The sequence below is a fragment of the Bos indicus genome, chromosome 10 (genome assembly GCF_029378745.1).
Source record: "Bos indicus isolate NIAB-ARS_2022 breed Sahiwal x Tharparkar chromosome 10, NIAB-ARS_B.indTharparkar_mat_pri_1.0, whole genome shotgun sequence".
Lineage (NCBI taxonomy): Eukaryota > Metazoa > Chordata > Mammalia > Artiodactyla > Bovidae > Bos > Bos indicus.
Window position 1 is genome coordinate 45,534,993 of NC_091769.1, and position 20,301 is coordinate 45,555,293.

A 20,301-nucleotide genomic window follows, 5' to 3' on the forward strand; every position below is an offset into this window, starting at 1 on the left:
ATATTAGTTTCAGGTGTAGAACATAATGTTTATTTGTATATATTGGAAAATGATCACCACAGTAAGTCTAGTTAACATACATCACCACAGATAATTAAAAATTAATTTTTCTTTTGATGAGAATTTATAAGATTTCTTCTTGGTAACTTTAAAAAAATACTATTTATTTATTTATGACTGTGCTGGGTCTTTGTTGCTACGTGCAGGCTTTCTGTAGCTGTGGCCAGCAGGGGCTCCTCTCCAGTGGAGGCTCAAGGGCTGCTCATCACAGTGGCTTCTCTTGTGGCGCACTGGGCTCTAGGCGAGCAGGTTTCAGTAGTTGTGATACAGGGGCTTAGTTGCCCCAAGGCATGTGGTATCCTCCAGACCAGGGATGAAACTGGTGTCCCCTGCATTGGCAGGCGGATTCTTTACCATTGGACCACCAGGGAAGTCCCGAGACCTGTCCTCTGATGTAAGAAGCCTTGTAATTTCTTGTGAATCACTTCATTGGAGGCAGAGCGCTTCTTTGTGCATTGTATGGATTGTATGGACATACTGCATTCATCAGATGATGGGCGTTTTAGTTATTTCTACATGTGCATACTCTGTGACCCAGAAATTCCACTCTGGGTATATGCCCGAGAAAATGCATATCTATGCATACCAAGACAAATACGTTCAAGAATGTTCAAACAGAACATTAAGTCATTATACAGACTGATAAACATGAACTACTCCTTCCCCCAATTATTTTAGAAAAGGAAAAGAACAAGCTGTTAATACATGCAACCAAATAGATGACTCTAAAATTAATGTTCAGAAAAAACAGACACAAGTGGTTACTATATGATTTCAGTAATACATGTTCAAAATAGGCAAAACTAATTTCTTGCAACTGGGTAGTAGTGAATGAGGATTATTGATTGGGAAGAAGCACACGAAAGCCTACTGGAGTGCTGAAAATGTTCTCTCACTGGATGGTTACGTAGGTATATGCGTGCCCAGTTGTGTCCAGCTGTTTGCAGCCCCATGGAGTGTAGCCTGCCAGGCTCCTCTGTCCATGGAATTTTCCAGGTAGGTCTACTGGAGTGGGGTGCCACTTCCTTCTCCAGGGGATATTCCCAACCCAGGGAACAAACCTCGGTCTTCTGCATTGGCAGGTGGATTCTTTACCATTGTGCCACCTGGGAAGCCCAGATATATATATGGATATGTATAAATTCACTAAACTGTACATTTTACACTAGCATACTCCATGTAAATTATACCTCAATTAAAAATAATAAATATAAAAATTAGGAGGTATCAATTGTACAAGAGTTATTACATTTGGTTTTAGATGTTAACAGTATGTGTTAGTGACCCTCACACAGCTTTCCACTATTCCTCAAGAGGAGCTGCTTCACAATCACTGGCCCTAAACAAAGACGAAAAAGTAGGCACCAGACTTCAGAAAATTGTCCAAATAGTTAATAATAAAGAAAGACATAAAAAAACCTAAAAAAACAGTTGACATTGCTCCTATTAATGTAATTACTGTCATTACAGTGAGAAAGAAATTGGCATAGGTGAATCACTGGGATTTGTGAAGTTCTCAGATCTTTGGCTTCTCCAATTTGTGCATTAGCTGAGTGCCTAATTTTACATGTAAATACTCTACTACTCACACAACTTCATTAATATATTTCTCTCCTCTTAAAACTTGGATTATCGTCTAGAATGGAGGTCTGTATTCTTCTTGGCAGAAAAATATTAATAAAATATTGGACCATTTTTGCCTGCAGGTTCAAGTCATTGACAATCCATGGTTTCAGTTCTTCTGGAATCAGTTGCTTTAACTATGTTCATTATTGTGGTTTTTTCACTTTTAGCCCATTTTGTTTCTTCAGTGACCGTTTGGACTTCTCTTCCTGAATGGCTGAATGTCTGACTAGGTACTATAACCTCAATATCCACAGGTCTCTGTTTGGCCTTTTAGTTTTTCACATTTATGTTGCAAATTTTCAGATAGCAGGTAGTCCATCTATTCTAAAGAATATTTCAAGTCTGTAGGCAAGCTGTAATCAAATATTTACTGACGAGATAATATAACAACTGGGATTTGCTTCAAAATCATTTCATTATTGAAACTAGGTGTAGTTATATGGGGGAATCATTATATAACTTTGAGATTTTGCATGATAAAAATTTTAAAAACTGAAGTACTTCATTATTTTTCTGCAGTAGAGTATCATGCTTTCTGGAGTGATTCATTCCAGTTTTTTTGGTTTTTATTTTCCCTCACCACTATAATGTAGAAAGTTTTACACACATGCTTAATAAAGCATAACCTCTATAAGTACTTTATAGGCTCACCCTCTTGAGATGGAGTACAGGTACTTCTTTGACTCCATTTATCAATTTCTTGAGGAAATCCTCAATATTCTTGAGGATTTTTCTAACATTGATCAGAATAGACTATCATGTTGAATAGTTTAGAAAAGCCATAAGAGCTAGTTGAGTCACTGACCTAACCTTTATATCTCAAAATGGAATAATGGAAGCTGCTTTTCAGAAGGTTTTTATTGATGGCTGTTATTTTTTAACTCACACTAAAAAACACGTATATTGTGATCTAATATATACACAATATTTCTGTGTGTCTGAAGCAAAAGTTTATGAAATAATACACTTTACTAAGTGTGATGTAAACTATTTTTCTTTAAAGAATATGTTAGGATGCACTGAATTTATTTATTTCACACTCCTCTATTGATCATATTCTGCAGTTTAGAAAACATTTTAATGTTGTCTAAAACAGACATGTCTTACATATTAATAGTAAACATAATAGTAAACATGCTCTATACCATTACTAGTGGTGTTAAGCAAGATTTAATAAGTTTTTTTTTTATATAAACTACTTGCTGGTATTGACAAGTAATCCCTTCAGAAAACTTGGCACAAGAAAGAATAACCATTGCTGTTAACTGCTAACCATTGGGAAATATTTCCAAAGAATATTTTAATAAACTAGTAGAATTAAATTAGTAAAAATAATAAAGACCTCTGGCTTTTTTTTTTTTTTTTTTTAAGTTGTAGGGTTTGTTACCATCTACCCCTGATCATGCTGCCTGTTTAAAGCGATGCTATCTGGATGGCGGAGGCTATAGGCCAGTTTCTGCCCTAAACAGACATGGTAACCAACCTGAGTTACACAAAGGTGGTTTCTTATTTTAACTACTAATTAGCTCAAATTCGTTTGACTTGATTTTTTTTTTTTAACAAGTTCGAGGTAATAATTTATAAATGCACTACTTTTACTTTTGGGCAAGAAAATCTGACAGCTGGAGATCTAACCAAACTGGGAACCCAGGCTTGTTATGTTCCTTTATCAGTGTGACTCTGAGAGCTGAGACCTGCTGGTTCTTTGAAAGTGCTGTGTCTGACAGAGCTTATGATAAATGTTATCTCTGTAGGTGACTTACTGAAACAGGAAGTCTTCATGCAGTGGATTTTATGGGTAGCTTCACATCTAGGACTGCTGCTTCAAAAGAACTGAGTTTGGATGGAAAGCTCCCAAACTACTATGTAATGCAGTTTCTTTTACACTAACAATAAAAGAACCCGTAACCAGGAAGTGACCTGGGGAAGTGTTGTGGGTTTTGTGCAGCCACTAAAACCTTTGGCTGCTCGGGATTATGCCATCTCACCAGTGGTGTTTTTCTGTTCATTAAACCGCCTGCCTACCTCACAGTTATTCATATATCATTCATGTATTGATATGTAGATAATTACATATATTTATACTTTTTTAAGCTGAAGCAGTCATTCGTTTTAAGTGGGCAGGATTGTAAGCCTCTGTCTTTGTGATTCGGAGAAGGCAATGGCACCCCACTCCAGTACTCTTGCCTGGAAAATCCCATGGATGGAGGAGCCTGGTGGGCTGCAGTCCATAGGGTCGTTAAGAGTGGGACATGACTGAGCGACTTCCTTTTCACTTTTCACTTTCATGCATTGGAGAAGGAAATGGCAACCCACTTCAGTGTTCTTGCCTGGAGAATCCCAGGGACGGGGGAGCCTGGTGGGCTGCTGTTTATGGGGTCGCACAGAGTCGGACACGACTGAAGCGACTTAGCAGCAGCAGCAACAGCAGTCTTTGTGATTAAATTCTTTCAGGACAAAATTTTTGTATATCATCGAGTGGCTTAGTGTTTGTCTAGCCTTCCACTTGACTGTGTTTTGTGTTGACCTGTTCAGTCTTTTATTTTTTATATTTTTGGCTTCTCCATGTGGCTTGCGGGATCTTAGAGGACCAAGGATTGAACCTGGGCCATGACAGTGAAAGCACCAAGTCCTAAACGTCAGACCTCCAGAGAATTCCCATGACCCAGGCAGGCAGTGCTAGTGGTAAAGAACCTGCCTGCCAGTTCAGGAGACACAAGAGACGTGGATGGGTTCGATCCATAGCTTGGGAACATTCTGTGGAGTAGGGCACAGCAACCCACTCCAGTAATTTTGCCTGGAGAATCTCATGGACAGAGGAGCCAGGCAGGCTACAGTCCTTGAGGTCACAAAGAGTCAAACTGAAGCGACTCCTCATGCACACACTTCGGTCTTAATGATGCCCCTGGCAAACTAATTCTTTTGAATGGTGCATAGCTCAGGAGAATTACCTAGTCACTTCCAGGGCCTCTTAGGAATAAAGATAATCACTTTGTAAGAGGGTGATGTGTTCAGGTTTTTTTGTTTTTGTTTTTTTTTGAATAAGTAGAAAAAGTAAACATAACAAAAGCAAGACTAGCATTCTGTGATATATCAGCTGTTGTGTTTGGTGTTACATAGGCTGTCATTTATTGTACTTCTCTGATTATATTCCTTTATACAGATACAGAAATTGAAGCTGAGAGGTGTTTTGTGATTTGTCTGTTTCTTTTGCGTTTAACGAGAACTTGGAGGAAGGCACTGTGATAGAGATGAACATTGCTTACCATCCTGGTTTTCTCTCTGTTGTCCACTAATTAGAGTATCAACTTTCACCTTTCTCTTTTCCCTCTCTCTCATGTTTATATCAGAGAAGACAACGGCACCCCACTCCAGTACTCTTGCCTGGAAAATCCATGAACGGAGGAGCCTGGTAGGCTGCAGTCCATGGGGTCACTAAGAGTTGGACACGACTGAGCGACTTCACTTTGACTTTTCACTTTCGTGCATTGGAGAAGGAAATGGCAACCCACTCCAGTGTTCTTGCCTGGGGAATCCCAGGGACAGGGGAGCCTGGTGGGCTGCCGTCTATGGGGTCGCACAGAGTCGGACAATACTGAAGCGATTTAGCAGCAGCAGCAGCAAGTTTATATGTAATCCAAAGGTTGCTAGTTTTTTCTTAAATGGTTATTTATAACCATTTAAGGAGGTAGTAGAGGGGGGAGTTCAAGAGGGAGGGGATATATGTATACCTATGGCTGAGTCATGTTGATGTTTGGCAGAAACCAGCACAATTCTGTAAAGCAATTATCCTTCCATTAAAAAATAAATAAATAAAAATCCTTTTTCTAAATATACTTTATAAAATTAAGTAAGCACTCAGCTACCTTGATTATAAATCCTATTTTTTAAACTTCCGGGAATTATTGCATCATACCTACAATAATAATAGAAGTAATAAAAATTAGGTTTACCTAGCATCTTGCAGTTTATAATATACTTTCATATGTTCTAACTCTTGTTATCCTTATAATCATACTGTGTGGTAAATGTCATTCTTTAAGTATTCTACTGTAAAAACTTCTTGTTCATTTTCTTTGTAGGTATTCTTCTCTCTTTTATCTAATAGATTAATATTTTTAAAATATAGCTTTCACTATTACACATTTCCTCTTAGCACAAAGATTTTTGGTGATTTCACAACAAGCCAAATAATGAAGTCAAAACTCCTGTATTCGTATTTAGAATTATCCATAATCTGATTCTAAACAAGCTTTTATATATATATAAATAAACTTTCTCAGAAGACTCTTCTGCATATCAAGTCAATTTGGTTCACTTTAGCAAGTATCTCTTACCTACTATATATCAGATCTTTGTTGTTAGGGATAAAAAGATGAGTGGAATATTCTTGTTCTTAGGAAACTCACTGCCGAGTGGAGGTAAAAATATACATGCATTAGTAATTATAATACATGTGTTATTTTAAGGTAGCTGAGTGCTGCCTTAATTTTATAAAGTATATTTAGAAAAAGGATTTTTATTTATTTTTTAATGGAAGGATAATTGCTTTACAGAATTGTGTTGGTTTCTGCCAAACATCAACATGAATCAGCCATAGGTATACATATGTCCCCTCCCTCTTGAACTTCCCCCCCTACCTACCTCCCAACCCCACCCTTCTAGGTTCTTCCAGAGCCCCAGTTTGAGTTCCCTGAGTCATTCGGCAAATTCCCATCGGCTGTCTGTTTTACATATGGTAATGTAAGTTTTCCTGTTACTCTTTCCATGCATCTCAGCCTCTCCTTCCTCCCCGTGCCGCCCCCACCATGTCCATAAGTCTGTTCTCTGTGTCTGTCTCCAATGCTGCCCTGCAGATAGGTTCATAAGTACCACCTTTCTATAGTCCATATATATGCGTTAGTACACAATATTTGTTTTTCTCTTTCTGACTGACTTCACTGTGTATAATAGGCTCTAGGTTCATCCACCTCATTAGAACTGACTCAGATGCATTCCATTTTATGGCTGAGTAATAGTCCATTGTATGTATATACCACAGCTTCTTTATCCACTCATCTGTCAATGGATATCTAGGTTGCTTCCGTGTTCTAGCTATTGTAAATAGTGCTGCAATGACCTTTGGGGTACATGTGTCTTTTTCAGTTCTGGTTTCCTCTGGGTATATGCCTACAAGTGGGATTGCTGGGTCGTATGGTGGTTTTATACCTAGTTTTTGAAAGAAATCTCCATACTCTGTTCCATAATGACTGTATCAGTTTACACAGAAAAGGGATTTTTTTTAAAGTATAGAAGCCATAAGGAACAGCAACAACAACAAAAAAAATGGGAAAGAAGATTAAAAATAGATGAGAAATGGTACCAGAATTGTAGAAGCTAGAAAGCAGTTGTAACTAACTTAGCAGTCTGGAGAAAGCTGAATGATTTGAAGGGTAGGCCAGTTTGTAACATATAAACACCAGATATGTTCAAGAATTGAAGACATTTGGAAATTTCAGAAAGTTGGGATGCAGAAGGAGCTAAAAACAAGAAGAGTAGTTGCAAGTCCATATGTATTTTGGGGCTTCCCCAGTGGTTCAGCAGTAAAGAATCCTGCAATGCAGGAGACTCAGGTTTGATCCCTGGGTTGGAAAGATCTGCTGGAGGAGGAAATGGCAACCCACTCCAGTATTCTTGCCTGGAGAATCCCATGGACAGAGGAGCCTGGCAGGCTACAGTGCATGGGGTCGCAAAGAGTCGGACATGACTGCAGTGACTGAGCACACACACACACATATGTATATACACGTACATACATGTATGGAGCAGTTGCATCGCCACATCCCCTCCTTCCCTGGCCTCACCTGGCAGCTACTCTTTTCCACCTTCATAGGAGTTGGAAAGGTCACACTGTGGAAAGTAAACAACTGTGAAAACTGGACTGCCCAACTGAACACAGGGAAAATGAGGAAAAGATTCCTCACTGATTGGTGAGGCCTCCTAGACTGTGGAATAAGCAGATCTATTAGCTCTTGCCTTTTTTTTTTTTTTTTTAAGGAAACTTCATGATTTCTATAATATAGCAAGTTTGTTTAAGTATTTAAAAAAAAAAAAAAAAAGATTTTCCCCAAATCTTCCAAAAAAATGAGGATTTAGGAAAAGTATGCCCACCTCAGAATAAGAAGCTGGCTTTCCAGGTTATTCACACTCTGTCTGTAGTGGATTTTTCTGGCTTTGTTTCTCACCATTCTCCCCTGTATACTTGGCTTCTTTCATATTGGCCCACTCAGTTGATCACGTTCTCTGCATTTTCTGTCGTTTGTCCACCTCACTGTTAGTATTGTTTTAGAGAAATGCCTTTTATCCTCTCCTGCTTGTTCTCAGTGACGCCTCAAGGGCCACTTACGGCCCAGATGCTTTACTCTCCCTCATCTGCGTCATCTACTGACTTGTTCATGTTTCCTTTTTAACCTTATCACTTTATGTGATTTATTTAATAAACTTTGACCCATGTGCAAGGTCTTGTGTGAGGATCCAGAGTATAGTCTCTGAATGGTAACCTGTGAATCTTCTTTAATGTTGTTTGCAGACAAAAATTACTCCTAAGTCCATGTACTCTTCTCCACATAAAGGTGCTGGGAAAACTGATGACAGTATTAAAAGTATAACAGTGTAGTTTGCAAAAGGCCATCTATTGTCTAGAGCTTGTTAAAAATAACCAGTATTGTAAGCAGCCTTATGTTCCCCAAATGTAAGGTTTTTATTATCAAAATAATCTATTATATAAAATTAGAAACAGTCATTTAATACCTTAGTGTACATCTTTTTGTGTCCTTTTCTATGCATATATTCAACTGTGTATGTATATAAAGAGAACGTTTACCTCTGTGTATTACGTAAAAAATGGTCATATTGTACATACCTACAACTTTTAGTCAAGGTTTTGAGTATCTAAATACGCAGAACATGATGTTAGCACCACAGGACAGTGACAGAACCGTTAAATAAAATCGCTACTCTCAAGATATTTGTAGTCCAGCTGACTAAGATGGGACAAAAATAAGAAGCAATGTGAAATCCAGTGCAGTGGCTGAGCTATATGGTATATATGAAGCGCTCAGAAGGAGTTCACATTAGCCTCCAAGGATCAGTGGAGTTGAAGTGAAGGTAGAGGTGAAGGTAGCTAAGTACCCGGCATGTAATATGGGTTTAACCAACTGGTGCTTGTTGCTCTTATACTCATCCTAGGTTCTGACTCTAGGTATCTAGTACAGAAGAATATGGATTCCATTTCTACAGGTAGAGAAGTTGAGAGGGAAACGGGTTAAGCCTTCAGGAAGAACTTTTGAGTTGTTTCAGTCTTGTCCGGGTGGAGAGCTGTGGCTGCGCACAGGTAAAGATGTAGAGCTAGAGCGCTGGTGAAGGGTCAGCACAGCTTTGAGAATCCTCTACTAAGAGACAGCAGATGAGTCTTACACAGAGAGAGTCAGGCTGCAATAGGTTTTATTTCACACTGTCCTTTATGCCAACTAAGGTTGACACTAAATACCATGACAAAAAAATATAAAAGCCTTATTTATCAGTCAGTTAGAAATATGAGGGTTTGTGTTTATTGTGACAAGAATTAAAACCTCTCCATCTTTGTAATTCTGGCGACTCTCCTTCTTGAGTTGCCTCGTGACTTAATAGTTGGGAAATACTAAATAACAAAATGTGCATGTGACAGAGAGATTTGTTTTCTTTAAAATAAGATTCTCATGTCTAACTTAAATTTTCAAATTCTCAAGCTGTTTTTGTTCTTGTCCTGCTGGGTCTCATTATCTCTGTTTAGCTTTTCACTTACAAATCATGTTTCATATATGTGAACAGCATTGGGAATGTGACCTTTCTCATGACCCTGTAAGCTAAGATTTTGTTTTGCATTTCCCAGAATAAATGTCACTAAAACATATACATTCTGCTTTTCCCCTAGGTAAAAATCTCTACACCAATGAATATGTAGCTATCAAACTGGTGAGTAGAATCTATATTTGTGGTAATTATGTTTTAGTGCTCTCACCCTTCACATATCTTTTCACAGGAAATAATTGTAAGTGTTCATAAAACTGCTAATTTTTTCCTTGCATATAATACCACACAGTCATTTCCTTCTAATATATATAGTGTTACAGTGATGAATCACTGTATACTGAGAAACACTGTGCAGTTAGAAGATGCTAACTATAGTGTTAGCAATGATGAATCCAAAAAGTTAATTAAAAATAGCTAGAAGGAAAAAAAATCCTAGTAATTTCTGTAAACTTTCTACCTTTCACTGTGCTATTTTTATTTAACATTTTCTTATTCCTAAATATGACTGATCCATTTAAAAAATATAAGATATTTATCAGTATACTTCCAAACCCGATCATCTAATCATTGCCTTAAAAAGATGTCAAACATGGAAAACACATCATGTGCTCAGGTTTGAAGCAAAGAGTTCAGTTATTTTTGTCAGTGCTAATCTTATGAATAATTAATATAGTCATTGAAAATAACATCCTGTTAAAGAATAATTCTGTTGTTTTTAAGGGTTAATATTTTTAGAAGAGACAGTTCTTTAGCCTGTGTTTAGTGAAAGTGAAGTCGCTCAGTCGTGCCCAACTCTTTGCCACCCCATGGACAGTAGCCTGCACCAAGCCCCTCCGTCCATGGGATTTTCAAGGCAAGAGTACTGGAGTGGGTTGCCATTTCCTTTTCCAGGAGCCTGTATTTAAGACTGATACAGACCACTTCTAGCCGTATGAAATGCTTTGTATAGCTAGTTTCTATATAAATGGAGAGCTGTATAAATATTGTCCTTCTAATAAATCCTGGTATGTTTCCCAGGATCTGCAGGTGGTTTGGCACTCTTGGTTGGAAAGCAGAGGCGTTAATAGTCGAAGGAAGTATCTTGTGGTAATCACTGTTTTTTTTCCTAATGAATTGCGCCTACCACAGCCACACTTGTTTTGTGGTTGGTCCTTTTCTGTCCTTAAGTTTGTTTGTGGAGGAGTTGGAGTTGTCCTGGGAAGAACTAATAGTCATCAGAGTAGTTTCTCTACAAAAGGTGGACAGGGAGCAGGTCTGAGAGCAGGTAGCTGCTAGGGAACCAAGTATTTTCTTTTGTTTGTTGACTTGGAACTTTTGTTGGCAAAATGGGAGGAGGAAGAGAAATAATGTGTATAACAATGCAGACCAGATATTTTCCTCAGATTGAGTATCAAAGGATTAGCCATTATTTTTTTACTTACAGGAATTTATTCTGTAAAAGTTTTTACAGTTCATCTCTTTTTTTTTTTACTTTTTGTGTTTTATTATTTTGGTAAGTTGAAATAATTTTGATTCTTTGGAACTAGTAATAGGAAGAAGCAGCCCCCTAAAACACTTTAAAATGTTGCCTCAGTATGTATGTTTATAATTGCCCCCTTACTTATCAAGACTTCTGGTAGGCGCAGCTTTTTCTATCTAGATTTTTCCTTCTCAGCTCATACCAGTTAGCCTGTTTAGATAAGCTTGCATAACACATATTATTGACATGACTGACTATTGCATTTCACTTACATTTTATTAAAGTTTTATTCTTCATATGGCCAAGAGTTAAAGCCAAATAGACTTCATGTTATCTGCTATGATGTGCCCAGTCCCTCATTTCTCTTTCAAATAAATCTTAAATAAAGGCTTTTTAAAAGATACTCGGTCTTGTCTGTGGGCCTCCTCTCTTGCTCTGGGGCTGTGTTCTCTGTGGGAGATAATGATGGCAGTAATTGAGCTCTCTTCACTGTAACAGCAAAATTTGCCTTAAGCATTAGTCTTTCCAGGTAGCCGTCTGCTGTTGGTTTAGGGTTTCAGGCAGGCATGTGTGCTCTGGAACAACCGTGATTCTGGCAGATAGCCAGCCCTCTATAGAGATGTCATCAGCATCTCACACAGAAATACAAGGAAGTCCTGCTCGTGGTGCTTCAGATCGACTTTGTTTGAATCTTCCTTGTAGGCTCCCGTTTCTTAGATTCTAGTAACAGTTTTTAAAAAATCAGATACAGTGTAAGCAAACTTGTGTAATGAACCCCTCCTTTACTTCTATCAACGGAGGTTTCTGGAGTTCTTTTTGACAGGGGTTTTCTAACAGTTGTTTAAAAAGTTTTCTCTCTATGCTACTAATCCCACTGCCTTTCACAATCTGGAGATTGTTCGCAGTATCCTTTATTCATAGTGCTTTCAGAAGAGCACTTGATGCTCCAGTTGGCTGAGCAGGCTACAACTATGTGCTGAAGGGGTTGGCTGAAGGGTGTAAATCCTTCTGTCTGTGATAAAAACCCACTCATGTCTGAAAATATGTGATGTGGACACCCGCTTTCAGCTCTGGAGCTCTAAAGAGTTACTGCTCTTTTTAATCTGTTAACTTACTTTTCCAAGATCAGGTTGAATATTTCCTATTAATGTTTCCAGTATAAAGTTTGGGAGTATTATGTTTGAAGAAGGAGCTGTGTTTCTTAAAATTCATTGACTCTTGTGGTTTGTCAAAATTCAAGACTGTTTCTACAGAAAGAACACTCCTGTTTCTAGCGTTTAGATCAACCTCTGGTCCCATACCAATTTGTCATCACTGATTCTCTTGGTTACTTATAAATTATTAATGACTTTGCTAAAAGACAAATTCTGTGATTGGCTGCTTTGGTGGTGATATATTAGAAGATATAAAACTGAATGGACACTCTCTATCTGAAGAGATAAATGAATAAGGAATACTGTGACTCTATAGTATAATTAGTCTTCTGTACATTTTTTGGGACCACAGGAATCTTGAGAAACTCGAAGTTCAGCTCTGATGCTTCCTGATTTTGCAATCAAAGAAGTGTATGAGTTCTTTTGCAGAGCTCCTTAGGGCTTTGAAATATTCCAGTCTACCTGAATTGATTTAGATAAAGCTTTCTTAGAAGCAAAGGAATAGACTAGATAACTTCAAGGAAAGGTCTGAATTCTGTAATTTATGGAGTCTATATTTTTCGAAAAATGCAGAAAACTTCAGGTGGGTTCAGGAAGAGCCTTCAAAGGTGATCAAAGAACTTAAAAATAGGACCAGTGAGGAAAGTTTTAAAAATTTGAAATTACTTTGCCTGAATAAAGAAAGTCTAGGAAATGATTGAAGAGTTTTGTTATTTGAAGATAGCTGTTACAGTATTCACATGTTATTTAGGAGCTGTCTTATCTTTGTTACTGAGGACATAGGAGAAATAGGCTGAAGTTTCAGTGTTGGAGATGACAGTTACATATAAAGATCTTGTTAGACACGAGTGTGAATTATCAAGGGAAGCTGAGGAACTCTCCTTTGAGCCTATCTTAAAAATAGGACAAGTAATCATTCAATAAGGAGAGGACAGTCTTTTTCAGCAAATGGCATTGAGGTAACTGGAGATCCACATGCAGTGAAGTGAGACCCTTTACGTCATACACCAAAATTAATTAAGAATGGATCAAAGAAACATAACAGCCAAAACTATAAATTTCTTGGAAGAAAGCTTAGGGGGAAAGCTTCATAGCATTCAATTTGGCAATTATTTTTTGGATGTAACACAAAAAGCATAAGCAAGAAAAGATAGGTTGGACTTTATCAAAATTAAAAACTTTTGTGCACCAGAAGACTCTGAACAGAGTGAAAAGAGAACCCATGGAATGGGAAAAAATATTTGAAAATTATATAAGGAATTGGTTCTCAAATTAATCCTTTTTAGTTGTACAGTTCATTGACATTAAGTATATTCACATTGGTGTGCTCCCATCACTATCATCCGTCTCTGAATTTTTTTTCACCTTCCTTAACTAAAACTCTGTGCTCATTAAACACCAGCAGCATTCCCCACCCCTCCCCCCACCACACTCCTGGCAACTGCCATTCAACTTTCTGTCTATGAATTTGACTACTCTAGGTACCTTAGGTAGAAGCATTCAGCGTTTGTCCTTTTGAATTTGGCTTACTTCACTTAGCATGGTGTCCCCAAGTTTCATCCATTTTGTAGCATGTGTCAGAATGGCTTTCCTTTTTATGGCTGAATAATATGCCATCACATGTATGGAACACAATGTAACCACATTTTATTTATCCACCCATTTGTTGATAGATACTTGGGTTGCTTTCACCTTTTGCTATTGTGAATTATATTACAATGAACATGGGTCTACAAATACCAGTTTGAGTCAGCATTTTCAATTCTTTTGGGTATATAGAAGTAGAATTGCTGGATCATGTGGTACTTCTGTATTTAACTTTTTGAGAAATTACTATACTGTTTTCTTTAGTAACTATACTATTTTACATTCCCACTAGCAGTACACAAGGATTCCAGTTTCTCCTCATGCTCTCCCACACTTGTTATTGTCTATGTTTTTGGTAATAGTCATCCTAATGGATATACAGATGTATCTTTCAGAGTGATGTTTGATTTTTCTGGTTAACTAGTTGCCTGTATGCTGTTAATTTAGAATGATTAGCCAACCAATTCTTGAAGTTTGGTGTAGAGCAAAATGTGATAGTGTGGCTGCTTTATCTTTGGGCTATTTAGTAAACTCTATTTTTAAAAGCTTGAACACCATCCTAATTAAAGCTACATGTCTTAGTAGCGCTTAGTCTTTAATTCTCTTCAGTGTAAAAATAAATACACATAACACTGTTCCTACAGCTTTATTCATAATATCAAAAATTGAAAACAGTTCAGATGTTCAAACATTATTATTTGCGTGTATGTAAACACACACACAATCATATACAGTTTTACTTACTGCTATGGAATGGTATGGTCACATTGTTAAATTTAAAGGCATGTTACAGAACACCAAATATAGTGTGCTTTCATTTATTTAACATACATTTTTAGTCTATATTATGTATAAAAATATGTGTATAAATAAATTTTTGGAAAAAACTCACCTAAATGTTAATAAGGCTTCTCTTTTAAATGGTGGAGTCTTGGGGTATTTTTACCTTCTTTCTAATTTTTGTGTAAGTGAATTTTTTTCCTGAGCATATATCATGTTTCCAAAATAATGCTATTTACTGCCCCAAATTCATAATAAAACAAGCAGGAAATACATGCTAGTATTTCATTAAAAGGTGTGACATCTGGTTTCCTAGGAGAAGATATTTCAGGAGAATATTTCATGATGAGAGAGTTATCCTTGAGTGGTGTCTTATACAGAATATTTTTATTTAAATATCCATTGCCGAGATTGTGTATAATTCAACTTCATCTTCCCATAGATGTACTTTCAAAGGGGAATTGTGGTAAGAAAATGCTATCATATATGAATATCATTGCTAAAATATTAAGTGGTCTTAACCCTAGTTTACTCTGAAAACCTAGGAATGGAAAAACTGTCAAATCTGATCACGATTTCTTTTCTTGGGTTTCAGGAACCAATAAAATCACGTGCTCCACAGCTTCATTTAGAGTACAGGTTTTATAAGCAGCTCGGCAGTGCAGGTAAGTCAATATTTTCTCCATTTATTTAGCATATAGCTTAGCTGGAAGCCCTGAAATATATAAATTTTCTTGTCTATCCTTTTTGCCAAACCATATGTCTCCCCTGCTTACTGGATAGGTAAATACACACAGTCAGCTGAAAAGCTGCTTACTCTGTGGCGTCTGGAAGGGCAGTTGAGTTGACTGGGGGTCTGTGATGCTGTGACTGCCCACAAACCAACCTCTGAATGCTTTCATCTACCTGAAATACACATGGTGTGAGGTTTTGCTTTTTGGTAGTTGATCCATTCTCTTTTCTTTTCCTCTATATACAGAAAGAAAGGAGGAGGTATTGGTAATATTCAAACTGCTTTCACCGCATTGAGACCACATATCCATCTTAAAGATATATGCCAAGATATATCTTCTGAAATACCTTAACAGTCTCACTTTATCTATTGTTTTCACTAATTTGGAAGACCTATCTATATGATTGTAATAATCCTTTGAGGATTTTAAGAAATTAAGTTTATAATTTTTAAAAACATTCCTGTGTTCTACCTAAACTCTCAAATTTCCAAACTACCTTACTGGCTTCCAGAAAAATATACTGACTAAGCGAATGTAACCAACCCTAAGGAGGTTGAACCCACAGGATATGTATTGCAGAAGATGAGCTCCTTCAGTGCTAGTTTCATCATTTGACATTAACAGACATTCCTCTGCTTTATGCTTCTTCAGTGTAACAGTTGTGTTTTTGTGTGTGTGTGTGAATGACTGAAACTTTCAAGTGCCATTACTGAAGGTACTATTGAAGGAATATTAAATTTCATTTCCTAAAATGTATAGAATTATATAAGAGCCACTGGGTGTTATTCAAGTCGTCTTATATACCCTGACCATGGCAATAATCAGCCATGGTCGTAACCTAGGGAGGCCAGGATGAACATTTGTCTTGCATTGAACCTAACATGAGTTCTTGCAGACAGCTCAAAGGCATTCATGTCAACTGTGCGTGCCGCGCCTCCACTGCTCAGCTGCAAGTCTTCTTTCAAGCTGCGTGTCTTCAGTTCCTCCAGTTTTTGCATCGTGTGATTTACAGAGACTCCACTGTCATTGCTCCCGTAGCGAGTATGAGCGTGCACATGCACACACTCCTAGTTTTATGATGTTCCTCTTAAATGAGCCTCATAAAACAGCACCAGTAACTGTGGATTCGGAGGCAGTGGGATTATTTATCTTTCTTGATCTGGACATAGTACTTCTATTAATTTAGATTAGCTATTTTAACAGCCATTTTACATGGTTGACTTTTATGCATTCATGGAGTTCTACTCAGTTGAAACCTTTACATCTTTTTTATATAAACCACCATCAACCAAGGCTTTCTGCATTTTTCTGATTATATAACTGATTTTGATCACCCAAAACTTTAAAGGGTCATTCTGTTTTATCCCATTATTACTAAGTACTAGGATACTTTTCAGTCCTGATTGTTACTGATGATTCCATATTGGCTGTTTTTTAAATCATAGCTGCATATCCCCCTGCCCCTGCCCCCTCCATAATACTACTGTAAGCTCCTTGAGAACAGGCTTGTGCCCGCTGTACCCCATCGTCCCAAATGTGTCTCAAGGCCCAACATGGTTCTTTCACCTAATAGGAAGCTGGGATGTGTTTTGGTGACATAAAGAAGTTGAGAAGATTTGAAAAGCATGTGTTGTATATTTTTGCCAAGTTATTAAAAAACATATTCTCTGAGGATGGCCAAAAAAGGAAATTTATTTATTTATGATAGGTAAGAAGTAGATTTATTTAGAGAGATACACATTCCATAGACAGAATGCGATCCATCTCAAAAGGCAAGACTAGTCCTGAAAGAAACTTTCCACAGAGTATGGGCAATCTCAGAAGGTGAGAGGCCAGGAAATTTATTTTGACAGTAGATCAGTTGACAAAGTAGACAAGATTTTACTATGTCTCCCTCTTAAGTGTGAGCATGAACACTAGAGTTTGTTCCTGATTTATAGGCATGAGCGTTTCTCTTCCTGTTTTTCTAGAGTGAAGTTCCCAGCTGTAAATGTGACTCATCGGTAGTTAATCTTTGAGCAGCTAGAGCACATATGTCACTCTCTTCAGAACCAAGGTGATGTTGTCGCCTTGTAAACAAACAACTTTTCATGCCCAAAGCGCACAAACCAAAATAATGCAATCATTGTTTTTACTCATTGGTGCTTTATCTTTCATTATTCAACATAGGACATAGATGCAAAATATTTGGTTATCATGACAAGGAATACTTAAAAACAAATCCTGTTATAACTTAGATTTGTTCAAAGAATTAATTGGTACTTACAAAATGGATGAAATTTGGGGACAGAAATGAGTGATTATGAATTTAATGAATACCCATATAGCTATTAGAGCTTGAGACTTTAATTTCCTAAAATAAGAACTTTTGTGTTGGCTTGAGAATATGACCATTTTTGTCCTTAAGTACCCAAATCTTATTCATTAACTTGGTTTTTGACCTTCACGTTGCCTCGACTGAATGATCTGGAAATTCATACCAGTTCTCTACAGTTGTGTAGACAGAACAAAAATGGTAGCACTGGGTGATTGTGAACATGGTTTAAGGTGGAGCTCTTCCTGATTGTCCCTTCTTTTCATTGTTTGATCCCTTAGCTTTTTCCCTTCCACACCATTCTGTTCTTTAGTGAACAGTCCACACTTCAAGCTTTGTTTATTGGTTGTAATTTTGCTGTCAAGAGTTTCAGACCTGATTATTTACTATGCAGGTTGATACCTCTAAGATAATCAGGGAAGAAGGAGGGCCTTGAAACTGAGAATGAGGATTTTGGTCTTCCTGAAAGCTATCATTTTTTTCTTTTTTCATTTATTGTAGAAACCAAATTATGAAATATTTATAAAGGGTATTTTAAAAGGAAATGATGGTCCATCTCCTTACCACCCTAACTCAACCACATTTCACTTGACTATTTCTCTCTTTTTCATGTGTAGACATATTTCATAATTACTCTCAGTTCATATGCAATTGCGTGTCTTCATTTACTGAACATTGTGACATTTGTCTTGATGCCACATTAGATACATATTTCTGACCATTGTATAACCTCCTGTCAGCTTCATAGACCATAATTTAGGCATCCATTTTGTGTTGCCAGACATTTATAGCTTGTTTTTATTTGAAGAAAGCATTTTCCTTGTTGATTTCTGATTGAGTATATAACTCAAAACTTTTCATATGTTCTGCCATTTACTTCCCATATGATAGTGTTTCTCAAATGTTTAAAAATCTATTAGATGATAGATTAAATTTATTCCAAAGGATTCCAGAGCAAAAATTACAGAAAGAAATTTCAGTAAGAGAAATTTGACTTTGTGTAACAATTAAAACAGTGTGAAAGTAATCTAAATGTCATCAGTATGGATCTGGATAAATAAATAATGATATATTTATATCATGAAGTTAACTATTAGAAAGAAACTGGTACTGTGTACTAACATGGAAAGATGCCCCAATATATTTTTTAAGTTTTATAAGAAGCTTTGTAAAATAGTATAACATGATTATATCTCTATAATACAAGGAAAACACACAGATATGTCACATGAGCACAGAAAATATCTAAATGACTATTGTTGTTGTTGTTGTTGTTCAGTTGGCTAAGTCATGTCCAACTCTCTGCGACCCCAAGGACTGCAGCATGCCAGGCTTCCCTGTCCTCTGCTATCTCCTAGAGTGGCTCAAATTCATGTCCACTGAATCAGTGATGCTGCCAACCATCTCATACTGTGCTGCCCTCTTCTCCTTTTGCCTTCAATCTTTTCCAGCATCAGGGTCTTTTCCGATGAGTCAGCTCTTCACATCAGGTGGCCAAAGTATTGGAACTTCTGCTTCAGCATCAGTCCTTCCAATGAATATTCAGGGTTGATTTCCTTTAAGATTGACTGGTTGGATCTCCTTGCAGTCCAAGGAACTCTCGAGTCTTCTCCAGCACCACAATTCAAAAGCATCAATTCTTTGACACTCAGCCTTCTTTATGGTACAAATCTCACATCTATACATGACTACTGGAAAAACCATAGCTTTGACTATATGACCTTTGTTGGCAAAGTGATGTCTCAGCAGAGACAGGAAAGCATTCCTGTCTCTTAATGGGAGGGCAGTTTTCAGGCAGAAATTGAACAGTTAATACATTCTGGATGTTGTAAAGGAGATTTGTACACTGGATAGAAAGTTAGAATATATGACTTTTTAAGACCTATTTGCACACTGAAATTGTATTAAAAACTCTCAAAGACCCTGTTACTATGTAGATATTTATAGTTGATATCTTACTCAGTTTCTAAAGTTAATTACATCAAAAATATAACCCTGGCAAAGTGGACACCCAGTAGTCAGAATCAAAATGGGAATATTATCTACTGTTTTCACGTACTTGGATGTGCAAGGGTGGAATAGATTTTTATTTGCAAATTATGGTTTAGTTATTAAACCTGATAATGCTGGAGAATTTCCAAATTTATTACATACAAAGAAAAACAATATTTTAAACATGTGAAACTATATGTTATACAATATTTCCAACTCTGAAACTATATGTAATAATTATGAAACATTATTATAGTCTTTGCTGTTGTAATATCAAAGTTTTAGGTTTTCTCCTGTGACTAAACCAAGTACAATCTTCAGTTTTTGTCTTGTTTTTGCTTTTTTCTTTCTTAAATCGCTGTTTTGATTTTTCACAGTACAAAGGGCTTTGGAATTGAGCACAATATGCTTTCTTTTCCTGTGTACTTTCTATAGGTTGTTCTGAGTACACAAGATTAGAAATGAAGGACTTAAAGGTCGACTCTGGATTCCCTGGGACTGCCTTGCCCTCCTGGTAGCTTAAGTATTTGTTTAGTATAGTGTGCCAGCTTCACAAGAAAGAATAGCAGTATTTAATCATGATAATTAAAGACTGTAAGCCTTGCATTCAGCAGATGAAAGCACCCAGTGAGCTGTAACCATCTTTCTTATTTTCTTATCATTTTCCTCAGCGATCAGTGTTGGGCTAATTGTATTATAGTCACCATGGGTAAGTTCCAAACTTATTTTCCTATTATGGGAATGGTTTAGATTTTCCTGTGTTCT

The 20,301-nt window shown here is 37.0% G+C and overlaps 1 protein-coding gene across 1 annotated transcript in view; it reads left to right on the forward strand.

The window, feature by feature from the left end:
• Positions 1-20,301, forward strand: part of CSNK1G1 (casein kinase 1 gamma 1) — a 155,116-nt gene that overhangs the window by 61,306 nt on the left and 73,509 nt on the right. Inside the window, 2 exon segments of the mRNA XM_019968690.2 lie at positions 9,638-9,678; positions 15,092-15,161. Of these exon segments, the coding sequence (XP_019824249.2) occupies positions 9,638-9,678; positions 15,092-15,161 (111 nt within the window).